Source organism: Camelus dromedarius, chromosome 29 (genome assembly GCF_036321535.1).
Source record: "Camelus dromedarius isolate mCamDro1 chromosome 29, mCamDro1.pat, whole genome shotgun sequence".
In the NCBI taxonomy this organism is placed as follows: Eukaryota; Metazoa; Chordata; class Mammalia; order Artiodactyla; family Camelidae; genus Camelus; species Camelus dromedarius.
In genome coordinates this window covers 24,103,839-24,122,157 of record NC_087464.1, presented here as the reverse complement: position 1 = coordinate 24,122,157, position 18,319 = coordinate 24,103,839, and the positions used below count along the sequence as shown (strand labels likewise).

Genomic DNA, 18,319 nt, shown 5'->3' with positions numbered 1-18,319 from the left:
AAATTACCCTGCGGTTGGCTCAGGCGCCCACGACACACTGTATTTATAGAGAGCTCCCTGCAGCTCTGAATGCCTCACAGTCGAGTTAACCCTTCGCAGGCCTCAGTACCAGCCTGGCGCTGGCAGAGAGCACTGGACTGGGGGTCAGGCGGCCAGATCTGAGCTCCAGCTCTGCCGCCAGCGGCCTGGAAGGGGAGTCGGGGCGGGCAGGGATCAGCCCCGCGCCCCTTCGCCGGAGCGCCCGCGGGGTCCGGCCGCGGCCAGGGGCGGTTCCGGGCCGCCGCCCCACGCGGCTGCCGCGGGGCCAATCCGGCCTCCGGGGCGCGGCCGCACCGCCCTTCCCGGCCCGCGGCTTCCTCCGGCCCGCCCCGCCCCTCGGGCTCCCGGGGCCGCCCCCGGCCCCCCCTTCGGGCCCGGCCCCGCGGCGGCGGCACCTCGGCAGCGCTCGGCCGCGTCCCCGAGGCCCGGGAGTCGGCGCGGCGCGGTGAGTGCTTGCGTGGCGGGCCCGGCGCGGGCGGGGGCGGCCTTTGTCTGCGGCCGAGCTGGGCCCCGCGCCGCCCACGCCCCCAGCCCTCTCCCCGGGGCCGGGCCGGCCTCCGCGCCGCCGGCACGGGGACCCCGGCTCTGGGGCCGCCGGGATCCAACCGCGCCCCGAGCCTGGCCTCGCCTTCCCTCCGGCCGGCGGGGCCTGGGGCGCTGTGGGACCTGCCCTCACCCGGAAAGACGCTGGAGCAGGCTGGCTGGGTGGTTGTGATCTGGAGGCCTGGGTGTGCAGGGGGACAGAGGCAGATGTCATTGTGTTGATTCTGGAAGGCTTCGTGAAGCCGCTAGCTGGAGCTGGGAGGGACGCGGAGGGTGGAGGGTGGGGGGCGGGCTGCGGAGGCTAACACCCTAACCTGACCACCAGCTCTGAGGAGCGGGAGCTGCCAGGGAGGGGAGGGGGAGTGGTTAGATAGGGGAGGGGGGTCCACGCTGCTTGGCCCCGAAGGATGGAGTGGGCGACTGGAGGACTGCCACATGCAGCAGTGGGCATGAGGGGGACAAATTCCGAGGACAGGCAGGGACAGCTGGCCTGGGTGAAGGGGTGAGTAGGTGTCGGGGGTGAGAGGCAGAACACGAGGGAGCAGGTGTGGGGCAGTCTGGGCTTGGAAACCTCAGGGAGATGGTGGGGAAGGAGGGGATGGAGAATGTGGTGGCGGGGGGGGGGGGGGGGGGACCCAGGCTGGGGGCACACTAGAGCGGAGGGGATTGAATCCCAGTGTCCCAAGTTCTCAACTGCTGCTTAGCTAGCAAACTGGCAGGTCTGGGGCCTAAGGCAGTGAACTTCCAGAAAAGGGGATTTACTTCTAAGCCAAACCTGCCCTAATGAGAAATGTGTGATGGATGACTCAGATATGGATCCATCGCTGAAGAAAACATTAAGCAAACAGGAAAGCACAAATGACTGGGGAGTGGGGAGGGTTTGTTTGACTTAATTGAGAAAAACTATTTACCTTCAAATTGTACTTGGATAACTGTAAATGAATCTGATTTCACTATTAAATTAAGGCCCTAGGTCCTTTTCTTGCATGCCTGTCTTTAGCAGTTAGTTTCTATATTAGAAAGTAATGAAGCTTTTCCAAGAGAGTTCTTTATTTAGTTCAGCCTCCTCTCTGATTCTCTCTGGCCTCCCAGAAATCCCTAGGAAATCTGATGCCGTGCAGCCTTGCTTGTAGTCTGGGGGCCTGCACTTTAGGTGGGTGCTTTCGGAGGCTGAGGGAAATTGAAGTCTAAACATGTCTGATGGGTTGGGCTGATCTGAGTGGCAGCGTGGTGATCTAAGTGGAGAGGGGTGGAGGGCTCTGAGGCTGTGGGTATGAGTGGTGGCTCGCACTTCCAGCTCTTTTGGGAATAGGAATATTTGGGGTGAGTACATTTCCCTGACATCTGGAGTTCCTGAGATGAAGCGTTGATACTTTTATGTTAACCATTGAGCATCGGATCCTTCCTCCCTGTGTTACATACATAATGGTCTGATATCAGGGCGCTTCTGATGTCGGTGAAATTTTCCTTCGTGACTTCAGATCCGCCCTGTGAACACCAGTTTTTGCACTAAGGGCTTATACAGCAAGGGGACTCTTGAGGGGGTGAGCTTTGCACTAAGTGGCTTCAGTGATGCTTCTGTGGGTCCCACGACTGACTCTGGAGGTCTTTTCTTTTTCAATGGCATCACTGGTGGTTTCTCCTGCCTGCTTTCAGTGAACTTTCCAATTCAGTGCAGACTCCTGTGTTCCAAGAGATCAGACCATCCAGGTTGTTAGAGATGGGAAGCCTGTGTGAAAGCAAGCCCGAGGGAGAGAAGGGCGCTGGGATTTGACAACTGCTTTTGCTTCCTGTCTTTGGCCCTCTGCAGCTCTTTCTGGGCACCCGATGGAAGCAGGGTGGCTGAATGTCTGAGACACTCAGATGCCTGACAGTCGGGCCAGGTGCTTGCATGTTTGTGGAAAGGACAGATAGAAGCGTGGTCCCTTCTGAGGAGGCAGTGTCCTTATTCTGCTGAGGCTGACTTCTGAACCTTCCTGTGGGAATTCCTCCACCCTTCAATGGTACCCTTCTCTGGAGTCGTCAGTCTTCATTCTTTGGAACAGGATTTGGGTTTGATGCTGAGCTAGGCAATACTATTTGGGGTCAGAGACACAGTGTGATCATGGAGCTGTGAGCTGAGATTCCACAGCACCCAAAGAGACCCCTAGAAAGGATGGTAGAACAAGTGCAGGCCGCTTCTTGGTTGGACATGGAGGGTTTGGGCTGTGTGAAGAAAAATGACCCAAATTCAAGCAGCCTCTGTGATTAGGACCACACAGGGCCTGAGTCATGGGGTCAGGAGAGGAGGAGGAAGGGCAGGCAGGATGATGTCACTGCCATGAGCTAGCTTCTCCTCTGAGTGGGTGGGCACTTCCATCGGTGTTCTTTTCCCACGCTCCCAGGGCAGGAATGACAGGAAGGTCCACCAGCACAAGATGGGAGGCATAGTCAGGGCCTGGGGGAGCACAAAGAGAGTGGGAACTGGTCCCTGTGATCTTTGAGAAATTTCCTTTGGTCTCCATGGCTCAAAATGGACCACACATCTGGGAGAGGGCCACATGCTTTATATATCCTTTGCCTGCCACCCCTAGTTCTGCCACCCCTGCAGTACGAGGTTCCAGATAGGAACATTGAGTGTTCAGGCTTTGGGGGTGGGGCTGTGCTGGATGCTTAATTTACATATCATCTCATTTAATCATTATAGCAGCCCTGTGAAGTAGGGTATCATTAGCTCCATTGCATAGATGGGGAAACCGAGGCCCAGAAACGGGAAGTCACATGGCCAAAGGCATGCAGCTGGCCAGTGCTGGAGCTGAGCTGTTTTCTGCCTCTGGAACTGGCTCTTTCTGCCACTCTGGAGGCAGGCACAGGCTTCACCCCTTGTTCTGGAGCCTGGCAAGATGTGCTAAGAGTCCCCACAGTGAGGCAGAGAGGAATCGTCTTGGGAGCTGGGAGAGAGGGCAGGCCTGACCTGGGTGTCCCAGACTAGTTGTCCCTGCAGCCCAGCTGGACCATTGCTAAGAGATCTCACTCTTCCAGAGGCCTGGTCCTCAGCACACTCATGCCTTCCAGGAGTCCCTCCTGTTCCTTCCAGTTCTGACCAGTGCTCCCAGCCAGCTGCCCCCATCATCCTTCATTCTTTTTGTGGTCCAGAGGATGGATGCCTCTCATGCCTTTGGGCCTTTGGCTTTCCTGAGCATAGGGAAGGTATGATGGAAGGAACCCACTGGGAGCAGGGACTGAGAAACATTTTCTTGTTGGGAGCCTGGGAGCAGGGAGAGACACTACCTCTGGGAGGCAGGGCTCCCCGGTCACCCTAAAGTCAACATAGGCTCCCAGGAATGGGGCCTTCTGTGGGGGAGACACCGGAATGTGTGCTTGTGGGGGATCCCGGCAGCAGCAGGGGTAGTAGCCACTCGCGCCCACTGCTTGGTGGCTGTGTCCTGGCTTCTGGGGGGAGGAAGGGGGAGAGGACCACCAGGGATAAACCAGACACAGAGATGGAGCCCAACTGTGCGTTTGCTGCTTTGGAGCTGGGGTGCTGATGGGGTTCTAGCTGGAAAGGGGTCGGGGACCTAGATGTTTAGGCTGACAGAGGAGGTCTTGGCTGGGGAGACTGGGTGGGAGGCAAAGGGGAGGCTCAGTGCAGAGGGTCGCAGGAGGCCTTGTCTCCATGCCCATGGTAATAATAACAAAAGCAGTAATAATTGTCACCACTGTTCATGTGCTCGGTGCTTTCCTAAGTCCTCTCTGTGTATCGTCTTATTTTATTCTCACAGTAGCCCTGTGGGGTGGAGGTTGTTACCCCTTTTTTAGGGATGCAGAATCAAACCTCAAAGAGGTTAAGTCATATGTACTTGATCATGTGTCTAGCAAGGCTTCTGAGTCAGGATGTGAACCTGGGGCTGCTTGCTCCTGAGCCCACGCTGTGCCGGGTGCAGGTGAGGTGGCCCGATGGCTCCATCTAACAGGCAAGGAGCTGAGGCCTGGAGGCACTTGTGAGCTGGCTCTCAGTCACCTCTGACAGTGACTTAAGACTGAGTGTGGGCCTCTGGGCCGCCCACATCCCCTTTCTATAGGCTCAGATTCCCATCTCTGCAACGGACTCAGGGTCCTACCTGTGCAGTGGGCATGGAAATGGGCACTGGACAGGTGAGCGCCAAGAGGCCTTCAGGCTGTGAGGTCTGGTGGAGCCGGTTAAACTCCTGAGGAGGAACCCCTGGAGGTCCAGAGGGGCTGGTGCTTAGGTGGAGGGGCTCTGCAGGCTTGCTCTGCTAGGGGGAACCTCGTTCAGGGTAGAGACGTAATGACTGTGGAGGTAGGTGTTAGGCAGAACACCTCTGGAGGAAGTGGTCCTTCCTTGAGTGAGGGCTTCTGGAAGGGACGGGATTTCCAGCCATATTTAGGTGGGCACTTGGCAGGACGGAGCGGAGGTTGAGTGACTGCAGATGTGCCCCGCAGGCCTGCCAGGGCCTGACCCGGGACCCGCCCTCTGATTTGGTCTCGTGCTCCCTCATGCCTTCCCTTCCTCTCTCCACCCCCTCCTTCAAATCCTGTCTTTTGGCCAGATGTCTTCTGAGTTCAGGGTTTTGAGCTCCTGATGGAGGGCATGTGTGTGCACACGCGTATAGCCTCTGCATACACTTGTGGTTCTGAGATGGTATCATCTGCCTTGTCAAGTGGCTGTTGAACCCTGGGGGCTGCAGACTCATTCTGTGGCGGCCCCGTAGCCAGAAGAGGGGGTGAGAGGCAGGCCAGCTGCTGCAGCAAAAGCCACTGAGATGTCTGTGTTCTCTCTGGTTTTGCCTCCTCCAGTTCTGAAGCCCCAACGTCAGTGTGGAGAGGGTGCCTCGGTGGGGATGGTCTGGCTTGGGGAGGCCAGGGGCTCTGCTCTGCCTGTTTTCCCTCTTCTTTGTTCTTCCTAAAGCCATAAAGGAAGCAGGCCGAGGATGCCAAGAAAACCTTGGCCCCACTCTGCCGGCCTGGCCCTACTGACACACTGCTGTCTTGACTCACACAGAAATCACTTTGAGAGGAAGAATTGATTTCTTCTCTTGGGTGGGATCACGAGGCTGGGGATTGGTGCCCAGTGGACACCCTTGAACATAAAAGGCTCAAACTGACTCATTATCAGGAAAAAGGAAGGCCAGCAGGATTCCCAGGGCACTCTGGGCATCCCCTTGACTCTCCCACAGATGCCCACCCACTTATAGGGCACCAATACCAACGAGGTCAGTGTAGATAATTCTATTCAGTTGGGTCCTATAATCATCCTATGAGGGTAGAGTTTATAATTCCTGTGTCACAAATGAGCTAACTGAGGCTCAAAGGTGTTTTCTCTACATCTCATGACTAGGAAGTGGCAGAGTCTGGATTTGAACCTGTATCTCTGACTCCAGAGTTGTCTTCTGAAAAACAGCAGAGCTCACCTCTTCCATGAAGCTTCTTATGACTATATCAGCCTCGCATGTGATCACGGTCATAGCACAGGATGGTGGCCAGAACCTTCTATTGAGGGTTGAGATGGTGCAGAGCCCAGCGGGCTTGCTCTAGGGAGCCTAGCAAGTGAGTGGCACAGCCTGGTCTAAAACCCACAGGAATCTTTGATGTTACTCTTTCCCCTTTTTCTTGTGTTAATACAAAAGAATTAGATGCTCGTTGTCAGAGTTACAGAACTGCATCAACTAGAAGGTGGAAGTAGATACTTACCTTCATCCCTAAGCCCTAGGGTTGGGTTCACTCTCACTGCTCCAGACCCTCTTCCTGTATACAAACATCCATCCACCCAGCTCTCTATTTATCTAAACACACATGTACTTGTTCACTCACTCATTCATTCATCAAACAATGCACTGAACACTCACTATGTGCCAAGGCTTTGCTAGCAGTCAGGATACAATAGTAAATAAAGCAGACATGGTTCCGTGCTCGGGAGGTAGACGTACTATGACAGACCTTACAGTGGCATACCTCTGACCCGGCTTTTCTGCCAGTGTGACCCTTATGATGTCATCTATGAAGAAGGAACTGTTTTCAAAAACCCTGTGAGGTAGGGAACAGGGTCCCATTGGAAGAGGCACACTGTGGCGAGGGGCGAACAGGAGGAGGTGAGGCTGGGGAGGTGGGCAGGGCGGGACCAGGCACAGCCCTGAAGGCCATGGAGGAGCTGATTAGATATTGAAAGCGATGACATGATGCACTTTCGTTTTTCTAGCAGTTTTTCTGGCTGCTGTGCAGAGTCTCGGTTGAAATGGAGAACTGGGTATTGGGGAGAAGAGAGAAGGCGGGGAGACCAGTGACGAGGCGCTTGTAGTCATGCAGGCAAGAGGTGATGGCGGCTTGGCAGACCAGGGAGAGAAGCAGAGGTGGAGGGAAAGGGGGGAAGCCGTATCGGGCTGGCACACTGTTTCTGTAAAGGGCCAGAACGTAAGTGGTGTATTAGGCTTTGTGACCATTGCATTTCCTCAGTTCTGCCGCTGTAGAGCAGAAGCAGCCACAGACACTGTGTCCATGAGCGAAGTGTGGCTGGGAGCCAGCGAAACTTGATTTACTGACTCTGAAATCTGAATTTCTTGTGATTTTCATTTGTCACAAGATATTCTTTTTCTTTTGATTTTCTAACCATTTAAAAAGGTAAACCCCGCCTTAACTGGTAAAGGGAACAAAAGTGGGTCGTGGGCTGGATTTGTAGCTTGCAGAGAGCCCTGAGATATGTTCTGGGGTCAGGGACGGCTGTTCCTGGTGATGGATTGCAAGGGTGAGAGAAGTCAGGTTTCTGGCTTGATCCAAGGATGGAGGACGGTGCCTTTACTAAGTGGGAAGGGCTGGGGAGGAACAGGTTTAGGGGAGAAATCAACAGTCTGAAGAGGGACACATTCAGAGGCAGACGGCAGTGAGTCACTCGAACAGAGATGTTTAGGGGGCACTTGGGTTTAAGTTTGGAGCTCAGATGAGAGGTGTGGACTTGGAGAAGTAAATTTGGGAGTTGCCAGCATATAAATAGTATTTAAAGCCACGAGAGTAGATGAAGTCATCTAGGAAAAAATAGTAGCTAGCAAGGAAGAAGAAGGTCTGGGAGCAAGCGCCCGGGGGCTCCGTGCCTGAGCAGGACGGGCCTGCGCTGAACGGTGGGAGATGGGGAGAGGTAGGTGACCAGATATGGGGCCACGGGAACATTTTAGTAAATGTAACACAGAAATGAGGTCATCTAATCTGCAAGATACTTTATTCGCATGACCTGGGTCACAGGCTCATTTCCATGTTAGTGCCTGTTCTTTTGAAAGGCTGTGTGCTATCCCATCACACAGATGCAGCCTAATTACTGTACCAGTTCCCGACTGTTTCCCGTTTGTGTCGCCACCTGGGTGTCTGAGAGAGGAGCTGGTGTTTCTGTTCACCGGTTCCTACCAGCTGTTCCCCGGGCCAGACCTTCTGCCGCTTGTTTTTGTACAGTCCACGAGCTAAGAATGGTTCTCACGTTACTACTGGTTGAAAAAAATCATGTGATTCATGAAAATTTAATTCCGAGTGTCCATAAAGTTCTACTGGAACCCAGGTCTGCTCATCATGTATACACTGTCCCTGGCCGCTTACCTGCTGCAAGGGCAGCGTCGAGGAGGTGAGACAGACATGGGAGGGCTGCAAAGCCTAAGACATTTTCTGTCCAGACCTTCACAGAAGCAGTTTGCTGAGCCCTGCCTGACTCGATTCTACACCGGGACCAGCAGTAGGTCCACATACTGGCCGAGTTGGCTGTTTTCAGCATGTCCAGGAAGATACGATCTAGAAAAAACTCTCTGATGCCTGCAACCTCTCCATCCGCCACCCTCTTATTTTGAATAAACCATTGCCCTTTTAAAATATTATCCTTTAAGATAAACAACAAGGTCCTGTTGTAGGGCACAAGAAAATATATTCAATATCCTATAATGAAAAAGAATATGAAAAGGAATATTTATGTATGTATAACTGAATCACTATGCTGTACACCAGAAACAAACACAACACTGTACATCAACTATATGTCAATTTAAAGAATTTTTTAAATAAATAAAATTAGACATGAGAAAAAAAAAATCATCCTTTAAAATTCAAACCTCTTCAGCAAGGTTAAAATTACACATTGATCAGTGCATCAAAGGTTGGGCCTACCTGTGGCAATAATGTTACTCCTCTACCTAAAACCCTTTCCCCGTCCACCACCCACAAACAAAACCCCACCATGACCTCCCGCTCTGGCCCTGGCCTGCCCCTTAGCTTCTCCTCCTTGTGTGGCCACCATCTTAAACCCCACGTCAGCCCATCCTGATTTGCTTACAATTCCTCCAGTTTCCCGTCTGCTTCCTATGGCACAGCCTTTGCACGGGTTTCTCCTGCTGCCTGGAATGGCCTTTCCCAGCCTGACCACTTGGGGAACCTCAGGTCAGTTTTTAGGGTTCAGCTTTGGGGCTATCTTGTCTCTGAGGTACTGCCCAGGAGCTCCCACTGTACTGAACTGTGGCGATCCCTGTGCACGTCCCCGTGGGAATGCAGGCTCCTTGGGGACAGACACAGCTTAGTCACCTCTCTGTCCCCTGCTCCCCTGCCTGCCTATCAGGCACTCAGTGAATAGTTAAGTGAATATTTAAATACTCGAATGAATGTATATTCAAGGACTCATTCAGTTGTGGGTAACAGAAACCTAGCTCAAACTGGCTTAAGGAATGAAAAGAAGAGATTACTCCTGTATCTGGGCGGTCTCGGTGTGCAGCTTGCTTCGGGCAGAGGGGCGCAAATGTGTTTTCAGCGCTCTGTGTCCCTCCTGCTTTCACCTCCGCCTCTGTTTATTTGTTTGGATCAGTTCTTTAGATTGTTGCTAGCTGACAGCTTCATTGCTAACAACCCCAGACCACGTCCTTTTTAGCCACCTCAGCAAGAAATAGTCTTTTCTGAGAGCTCCAGCAGAAAAGCCCTGGGAAGTCTCTGATCCGGTGTGGCTAGGCTCACAGGCTTATTCCCACGCAAGTCACTGGCGGGGGCAGGGCAGGGGTTCTCCAGTAAGTCAGGTCTGGTCACGTGCTGAAGCCTGAGGCTGGGGTCAGCCCCATCCGCACCCTGTGGACGGGGTTCCCTGCAGGCAAGCCGAGACCCGTTATCAGAAGGAGCCAGCCTAGAATGAGAGAGGGGCACTCTAGAATAAAGGGTGTGGAGCAAAGTGTCAGTGTCAACACTGACGACTGAAGGCAGAGAAGGTCTGCTCGGCATCCATTTTGCTTCTGTGTCAAGGAAAGGAGGGCCAGAAGCTGTCAAGAAGGAACTGGAGTTCAGGCCAGGTGGGGAGGTGATAATCTGCTTTAAATGGATTTACCTTCTGGCCCCTGGGCTTGCCTGTCCTGGTGCTGAGTGGACTTGGAGGTGAGGTCTCGGAGAAGCTACTGGGAATATTTCAGGACGACTAGGGCAGACAGAAGACGGCATGGAGGTGTGGGTCGCAGCACGCCACAGCCTCCCCCGTGTACAGAATCACCCCAGGATCCCTGACCCACCCCTGACAGCCTCCCTGCCTCAGCTCCTGACAGCCTCTCCTAGCTGTCCCCGTCTTCCAGAGTGTGCTGTGGGGGCTCGCTCCCTGGGACGTGGCTGGTGCTGCCACCTGAGCCAGAGAGCTGGACTGTCTCCTGCTCTGTGACGTCCTCACTGAGCCTCCCCACTCCTCCAGTGAATTGCTCCACTCCCATAATTCCTGCTGTAAGCCTGCATCGTGTTTGTTGCGTGGATGGGTAAATGAATGCTGGAAGACTGAAGATGGCGAAGAAGGTAGATTATGGGAAGCACAGACTGGTAACCGTGTCCTTCATCCCTGACAAAGCCCTGGATCCAATGATCAGTTGAGCCCTTGAGGAAGAGCCCACCCTCTTCCAAAGAGCCCTCTGCCTGGTTCTTCTCGACTCGACCGGTTCCCCGCCAGACGCAGTGACGCTTGGGAATAAGACAGACGGGCAGCGGGGTGGCAGCACAGGTAGGAAGACCTGTGACCTCAGAGCCCTGAATAGCGGGCAGAGGCTGACCCGGGGCAGACCCTAGTGCCGCAGGGTTTTCCCATTCCCGTCCTCTCCCCGAGGACCTTGATGAAACAAAGCAAGGAGAGGAGGGCGACCTTTTCAGATGACACTCATTTGTTCTATTCTTCATCCACCAAAAAATTATTGAGCACTTTCTACGCACCAGGAACCATCAAAACAGCACTTCAAAAGATCACGGCGTGGTTACATAACACCGGACTTGATGCCAGTGAATTACACATTTAAAAATGGTTAAAATGGTAAACTTCATGCTATGTGTATTTGGCCACAGATGGAAAAAAAAAAAAGATCATAGCAGTTGGAGTGATGGACTTAGCTTACCAGGGAGAATGTAATCGTAACAAATGAAACATCCTGCACAGCTCCTCCCCTTCCCAGATCTTTCAGGAGAGGATGGCAGAGACGTGGGTCTGCAGCAATGGGAGCAAATGACTTCTGGTCGCTGGCCACGTACTGGACAGTCTATTATTTTGGGTTGTCTTGGTGAACAGTGTGGCATGGCTGCCCAGGATGCCCTCCACCAGGGGGAGGGAGAGCTGCCTGCAGGGCGGGTATACGGGAGAGGGCACCATGTTCTGTGTGGTCCACGGGGTCGAACGAGGATTGATAATGGGCTGGCAGGTTTTGTCTCCAAAAAAGGTAGAGCCTTCCACTGATGAGAGCTGCTTCTCTGGGAGGTAGTGGGTGCCCCTGCCTAGAGGGGGCACACAGAGGCTGTGGGAGTGGCTCCCGTTTGGCTACCTGACCGTTAACTTCTGCGGTTTGTCCAGAACTTGTTGGGGGAAGGGAGGGCTTTCCTCATTCTATGACCTATCTCGGTGATCCCGACTTCGGCCTCCAGGGTTAGCTCCCCCATCCCGTCTGGGCTCCAGCCCCATGTGCCCAGGGGTCCGTAGGCATTTTGGCATGGATGATTTGGAACCGTCTCCCACCCTCTGTGTGTGCCCCTGTGCACCCACTGGTTGAAGCCTTCAGCACATCCTTGGCCCTTTTCACTTCTCCTTCCCATACAAACAACCCCAAGCCTGGTCACAGCTCCCCTTGAAATTTCTCCTAAGCTGGGCCCAGGTATCACTAAGCGTCTCTGATGAGACAGTGTTCAGTTCATACTTTGAAACACCTAGTTTAGTTTCCTTTTGCTGCTCTGAGCAGTAGCAATTTTCATGGGGTGGGAAGAGAGGGAAGAGAAGGCAGGAAAGGAAGGGAGGGAAGGTCCCCTAAATTAGCCACTTCAGATGCTGCAAGAAAGACCCAAAATAACAGTGACGCTAGAATAGATGCCTGTTCTCACCCATGTGACAGTCCAAGGATGTCCAAGGCTGATACTGAACCCCTCGGGGGCCTTCTGTCCTGGGTTCTGCAGTCCCCAGGGTATTGCCTTTGGCAGCATGGCCCTCGAGGGCTCACCGCATCAGCATTCCAGCCAGTGGGAAGATAAGAGAAAGGGTGTGCGCCTTCTCTTTAAAGGCACTACCCAGACGTGGTACGCATCAGTTCCTCCCACATCCTATTAGCCAGAAAGTGGTCACATGGCCACACCCTGCTGCAAGGCAGGCTGGGATCTGTAGTCTTTAGCCTAGTGGCCATGTGCCTAAGGAGATGTTCTACAGGAGGAGGACAGATGTAAGGGGAACACTAGTGGTTCCTGCCACAGCCCTTCTGTACGCTTCAGTGCAGCCTGCGTGGCAGTTAGCCGGCTGGGCCTTAGGGGTGTGGTACATGAAGTTCCACCAGCATCTGGTGAAGCGCTTCTTTTATAGACAGGAACATCGAGCTCAGAGAGGGGGCGTCACCTGGTAAGACTGCACAGTAAAGTTTCAGAACTGGGGCTGGAACCCAAACTCTGGGCTCACTTTTGACTGTTCCAAAGAGATCTGGCCGCAAGGCAGACAAGCAGTGCCAGGAGGACAGTCTCTTGGGGCTGGAGAGAGGCCACCGTTCCCAGCCTGTCCACCCGGGGAGCTGCTCGTCATTTGTCAGGACTCACCTTTAGGGTTATCATGTCCCTGAGGTGCCTCCAAATAGCCCTCACCGTTACCTTACATAGTGCGCTGTACTGAACTGGGGTGCTTCCTGTGCACTTCCTCCTGGGAACGCCGGCTCCCTGGGGTGCTTACCAGGCACTCAGTGAACGGTTAAGTGAATATCTAAATACGTGAATGAATGTATATTCAAGGGCTCCTTCAGTTGCAGGTAATAGAAACTTAGCTCAGACTGGCTTGAGGGGAAAAAAGTATGATTGGCTCAAGTATCTGGGCAGTCTAGGTGTGCGGCTTGCTTCAGGCATAGCTCGATCCGGGGGCTTAGCTGCTGTTTTCGGAAGCTGTGCTTCTAGCCTACGCTGGTTAGCAAAGACTGACACTGGTTATGTGGCTTGACCCTTCTTGCCCTCTTTGTGGGAAGTGTTGTCAAACAGTCCCTGCAGGGACTGGGAAGAGGCAGGGGGTTAGGAGAACATGGGGTGCTCCTGGTGGTCATGGTAGGGGTGAGGCGTTCCTCTTGGACATCCCCAGTCCGGGGCATCTTGGTACGGAGCCGGGCCTCCGCCCTTGATTTGTGGTTTGGGCTTCATGCGGCCGCATCTTGGGTCATCTCTTGGGGGTTTCCCGGGGCTCCGTATCTGCTGGGGTTGGATGCACTTGCTGCGCCCTGAGGCCGAGGGTGGCCTGGGCCCCTCACTCCTGCTTCTCTGGGAAAGCCAGGGCACCCTGTGGTCTTTCCTGGCAGGGGTCCTTGGAGTTCCCACATTTGGCTGGGACTGGGGCAGGGGGAAGGAGGAGGGAGGACCGACTGGTGACTGACTGGGAGGGATGGCACATGCTGGCCCCAGGGGAGGTCCTGCCTGGGGATGAGAATTCCCCTTTGTAGAAAAGATGGGCCGGGCACTGCGAATGTGGCAAGAGGTCTGTGCGTCTCCAGGAGGCTCTGTGTACTGGACGGCCCAACTGTCCCGATGGTCACAGGCCACGCTCTCATTCCCGGCCAGCATCCTGTCTCTGAGGTGTGTTGCTCCCTCCTGCCCTCGGCCCTGGGGGCCCAGCTGTTGGGGTGGGAGTCTCTCTGTGTCTTTGAATCTGGGCTGTCAGGCTTCTCCCCAGGGTAAGCATGAGGGTGCGAACTTCCCCGGGTCCAGAGTCTAGAAAGGGAATTGAAGGGAGCAAATCCAACGCTCACCCCTGGGAGCCCTCATCCTTCCTCTGGAGAGCAGGACAGCTTGGCCTCTGGGGAACCTGATAGGTCTGGCCAGGAGAGAGCTGCTCCCTGACCTCGCAGTTGTGGAGGTGGCAGGCAGGCCCAGGAGATCCTGGCGAGTGAAACCTAGTGGCAGGAATTAGCTTGATGGGCGGAGGAGACAGTCCTAAGGAAGGCCTTGCATGCCAGGCAGGGGAATGAGGGTTTACTCAGGGCGTAAAAGGGGAACCACGAGAGATTCTTGCAGGGGGAGGGGTGTGAGCAGATTCCTGCCTCGGGTCCTGAGAGGAGACACGGTGTTGGGGGTGGAGTTGGCGGGAGCAGAGTGGAGGGTCACAGGGTGGGGGGGATCAGAGGGGGCTGGCCGCACAGTTCAGGGTGGGAGGTGGTGGGCATAGGCCACAGTGGGACAGGTGAGGGGGGCCCAGGAGGAACAGACAGGCCCTGGTTCTGTCTGGGGGTGAAGCAAAGGCAGGAGACTTGGAATCTGGGAGCTTCTTAATGCTTAGTCTCCGCGCTTCCCTCAGGGGGCGGCAGGCCCGGCAGGCTGCTGCCTGGCGGCGTTTCCTCTGGGCCGCGGTGGCCCCTGTGGGCAGGATGTAGTGCCCGCCAGGCGCGGCTTTATGAATGGAGCCCGAAGGCTGCTGACTCAGCAGGCGGCAAGGCTGTGAGGCCGCCAGGTTTGGAGCGGAAGTGTCTGGGAAGGAAGTGGCTGCTCGGGGCTTCCCTGCCACGGACAGCTGGGAGCGGGGCAGGATGCACCGGCGGCTGGGGGACTCCCTCGGCTCAGCTGCTGGCGGCGGGGGTGGGGGGGGGGTGTTGGAGGAAGAGGGTGCTCGCCCGGGATGGGGAGGGCTGAAGCTGGGTGCCTGTGACTGGAATTGATGCTAATGGCTGTTTGCTCCCTGGAAGGGCAGAGGTGTGGCAGAAGGTGGGGAACACTGAACCCTTCTCACCTGTGCGGGCTGGCGAATCACATCACATAAACCAAGTCACCTCACTTATCTGGGCTTTAATTTTTTCCTCTTGCAAAATGAGACAAAGTCAGGCACCTTGGCTCCCTGGGTGGTTCAGAGAATGTGAAACCCTTTATATTTTTGTCAAATCGTGTTGGGTAGCAAAAATCGACCCTGGTGGCAGGATGTGGCGGGAAAACTTAGTCAGCAGGAAGGGCAAAGGCAGGCAGCTTGGTGGGAGGTTGGAGAGGGGAACCAGGACGGGCTGCAGGGCTGGACCCCCGGAGGTCATCCCCCCCAAGCTCAGATCCAACCTGTAGTTGCAGAAAAATACCTCTCCCTCCGTCCTGACTCCAGCCTGGGGGGTCAGCCCCAGTCCGGGCCTCTGCCATGTCCAGCCAGTCTTGGCCACTCCGTATACGTGAGCTAAGCTAGCCTGTGTCCTCTCTCTTGAGCCCCAGACTCATACACCAGGCTGTCTCCTGGAACTGTCCCCGCAAGTGCCTGTGCTAACACTAACTTCACACGCCCTGCACTGAGCCCTTCCGTCTTCTCTCTCTGTGAGCGCTCCACCCACCTGGTCACTCGGCTCAAAACCATGGGCACCGGGACTGTCCCCCCTCTCCCTGTGCCCGACAGTGCTGTCACTTCCCCCAGACCTGCTTGGTCTCTTCCATCCAGCTCTTCTCATTTATCCTGCAGGTGTTGTCAGAGTAATCTCTATGAAGCACAGCTCTGACCTCATCCTTCCTCTATTCCAGAACCTTCAGTGGCTCCCAGCTGCCTTAGGATAAACTTCCAACCTCTTGCCAATCTCTAAGTCTTACTCTCCCCTGCCAGCTGTTGTCTCAAGCCAAACTGATCTCTGCACATCCTTGCCCTGCCTTGCTGCCTTGCCTCGACTTCCTCGTGTTTACATGCCAGCATCTTATTTCTGAATGGGTGGGTCCCAGCTGCCCCCTGACCTGCCTTCCCTGGTCCAGCCTCCCTAGTGACTCAACTCGCTCCTGCCTGCATCTCAGGATATCCCTCAGCAGGGAGCTTTGTGGGGTGTGTGGGGGAGTACCTCCCAGCTGGCAGCTGCAGCCTTGCCCCAGGCTGGCCCGGGTCGGGGATGAGGTGAGAGAGGGCCTGGGGAGGACCTTTTGAGACAAAGGCCTCACTTCCTCTTCCTCGCAGGTGGGGGCAGCCTTCCACCACTGAGAGCCCAGCTGTTCAGCTGCCTCGCGGGAAGATGCCGCATCTGCCTGGCAGCGCGGGCATGCGTGTGGCCACCGCCCTGGGAGCCCTCTGGTTCTGCCTCACAGGTGAGGGGAGCAGAGTGGGGCCTGGAGGTGGGGGAGGAGGTGCCCACTCCCATCAGGGCTCCTGCCAACCCTCTCTGTCCAGCAGGGCTGGGAGGCTTTGGCTAACGTCTTCCCGTCTCCCCTGTGCCTTGTCCACACTCATCCCTACCTTCAGGACCCAAGAGGCAACTTACTGTATATTTCTTGGTCTCCATTTCCTCTTCTGTAAAATGGCAATGTGAGCACTAAATGTCATAATGCTGTTTCTTGAACACACTGTATGTGTGCTTCCTCCCCAGGGCCTTTGCACGTACTGTTCCCTCAGTCTGAAACTTTCTGCCCCCACACGTGTATATGACTTGATCCCTTATTTCATTCAAGTCTTTGCTCAAATGTCACCTTCCCCAGGCTTTCCCTTCCCCCAGCTACCTTGTACGAAATAGCACATCACCCCCCCTCTCCCAGAGCTTACTCCATGCCACCTCCCAGCATTTATCCCCACTTGACAGAGTATATGTTTACGTGCTTATTGCTTGCTCTGCTGAAAGCGTAGGGTTTATCTACAGGGCCAGGACTGATGCCAGGCACATAGCAGGTGCTCTAACCATGTGGAGTAAAGGATGTAAATCTTCCCACACAGTTCTTGGCACAGAGCTGGCATTCAGTAATGGCAACTACTTTAATAACATCATCATATTTCAAATCCTAATCAGTTTCTGGGCTGAGGGAGATTGCCTTCTTCCTCCATTGGGAAGACAAAGCTGAGTTTCTGGTGCCATCTGGTGGTCCTAAAGAGGAAGCACCGCTTTACCCAGAGCTACTTTGATTTCTGTGCAGAAAGGGTTTTGTCTGGGTGATTCCTCAGGTTTTGTCCCTTAAATGCCCCATACAATGTGGCACCCTGTTGGTTTCCAACTGGAGAGCTGGCTGGGGCACCTGGCATTGCAGCAAGAGACCCAGGGCCAACTTCACACTGCAAAGATGATGATACCCCCGCCCTGGGTTACGTCACAATGAAAATTCTAACTGTAAAATGCTGTTTTTCTAAATGTGAGAAACCTTTCATGAGTGCTGTATTCAGTTACTCTGTTTCAAGACTGTTCTTCACACTTTTTGACTGCCTGCTTTGCTGATGCCCAAATCACACACTGAATCTAACCATACTCAAAAATGGTGGTGCCAGGTTAGGGGGCACACTCTACTGAAAGAAAGGCTATCCGGGACTCCTGCCTAACTTTCCAGGGCTCTCAAAGAAGAGCCAGTCTGGAGGCAGAGGTGACTGGGAGGGAGGCTGCAGGGCAAATGCACAGGGTAGAGGGCAGGGCCAAAAGCAGGGGGTCCTGCCCCCGGGGGCTTTCTCTGGCTATGTCAGACTCTACTTCATTCCCTTTAAATCTCAGCTTAATATCTCTTTATGGAGAAAGTGGCTCATCACCACATTTAAATGCATAGGTATTCTTTCTTTCTTGTATAAAACTAATCATGTTTGTTTAGGAAAAGAAGAAAGAAAAAGCACTTGTGATTCTTTCTTATCCAGAGAAAAACCACTATTAACATTCTGGTGTATACTTTTTTAGACTCCCTTTTTACAACTTATCAAGATAATATATACTTATGGGGAAATGCAACTAGCATGACAGTTGTAAAATACCTATCAGATTTGTGAAAAGCTCCCTCATTTTTTTAAAAATATTTTTAAGTTGAAGTATAGTCAGTTTACAATGTTGTGTCAATTTCTGGTGTACAGCACAATGCTTCAGTCATACATAAATACACGTATATTCAGTTTCATATTCTGTAAGAAATGAAAATGGAGAGATTACAACTAACACCACAGAAATAGAAAAAAATCATAAGAGAATACTGTGAACAACTATATGGCAATAAATTGGACAACTTAGAAGAAACGGACAGGTTTCTAGAAACATACAGTCTACCAAGACGGAATCAAGAAGAAGTAGATGACTTGAACAGACCCATCGCTAGAAGTGAAATAGAATCAGCAATAAAAAAAAACCTCCCTGCAAACAGAAGTCCAGGGCCAGACGGCTTCACTGGGGAAATCTATCAAACATACAATGAAGAGCTCATACCAGTCCTTCACAAACTCTTCCAAAGGACCGCAGAGGAGGGAATACTCCCAAACTCACTCTATGAAGCCACCATCACCCTGACACCAAAGCCAGACAGACACCACCAAAAAAGAAAGCTACAGGCCAATATCATTGATGAACATAGATGCAAAAATCCTCAACAAAAT

At 53.8% G+C, this 18,319-nt stretch overlaps 1 protein-coding gene across 2 annotated transcripts in view; it reads left to right on the top strand.

The window, feature by feature from the left end:
• The first annotated feature begins 418 nt into the window (after positions 1 to 418).
• CD276 (CD276 molecule) overlaps positions 419 to 18,319 on the top strand; it is a 28,994-nt gene continuing 11,093 nt past the window's right edge. Inside the window, exons 1-2 of one of the 2 annotated variants that reach the window (XM_031440869.2) lie at positions 419 to 484; positions 15,953 to 16,080. In XM_031440869.2, the coding sequence (XP_031296729.1) occupies positions 16,008 to 16,080 (73 nt within the window). In that variant the 5' untranslated portion in view covers positions 419 to 484; positions 15,953 to 16,007. Of the gene's footprint in view, positions 485 to 14,637; positions 15,716 to 15,952; positions 16,081 to 18,319 lie in introns of those variants that run through there. The other variant, XM_064480717.1, reaches the window with a different exon arrangement.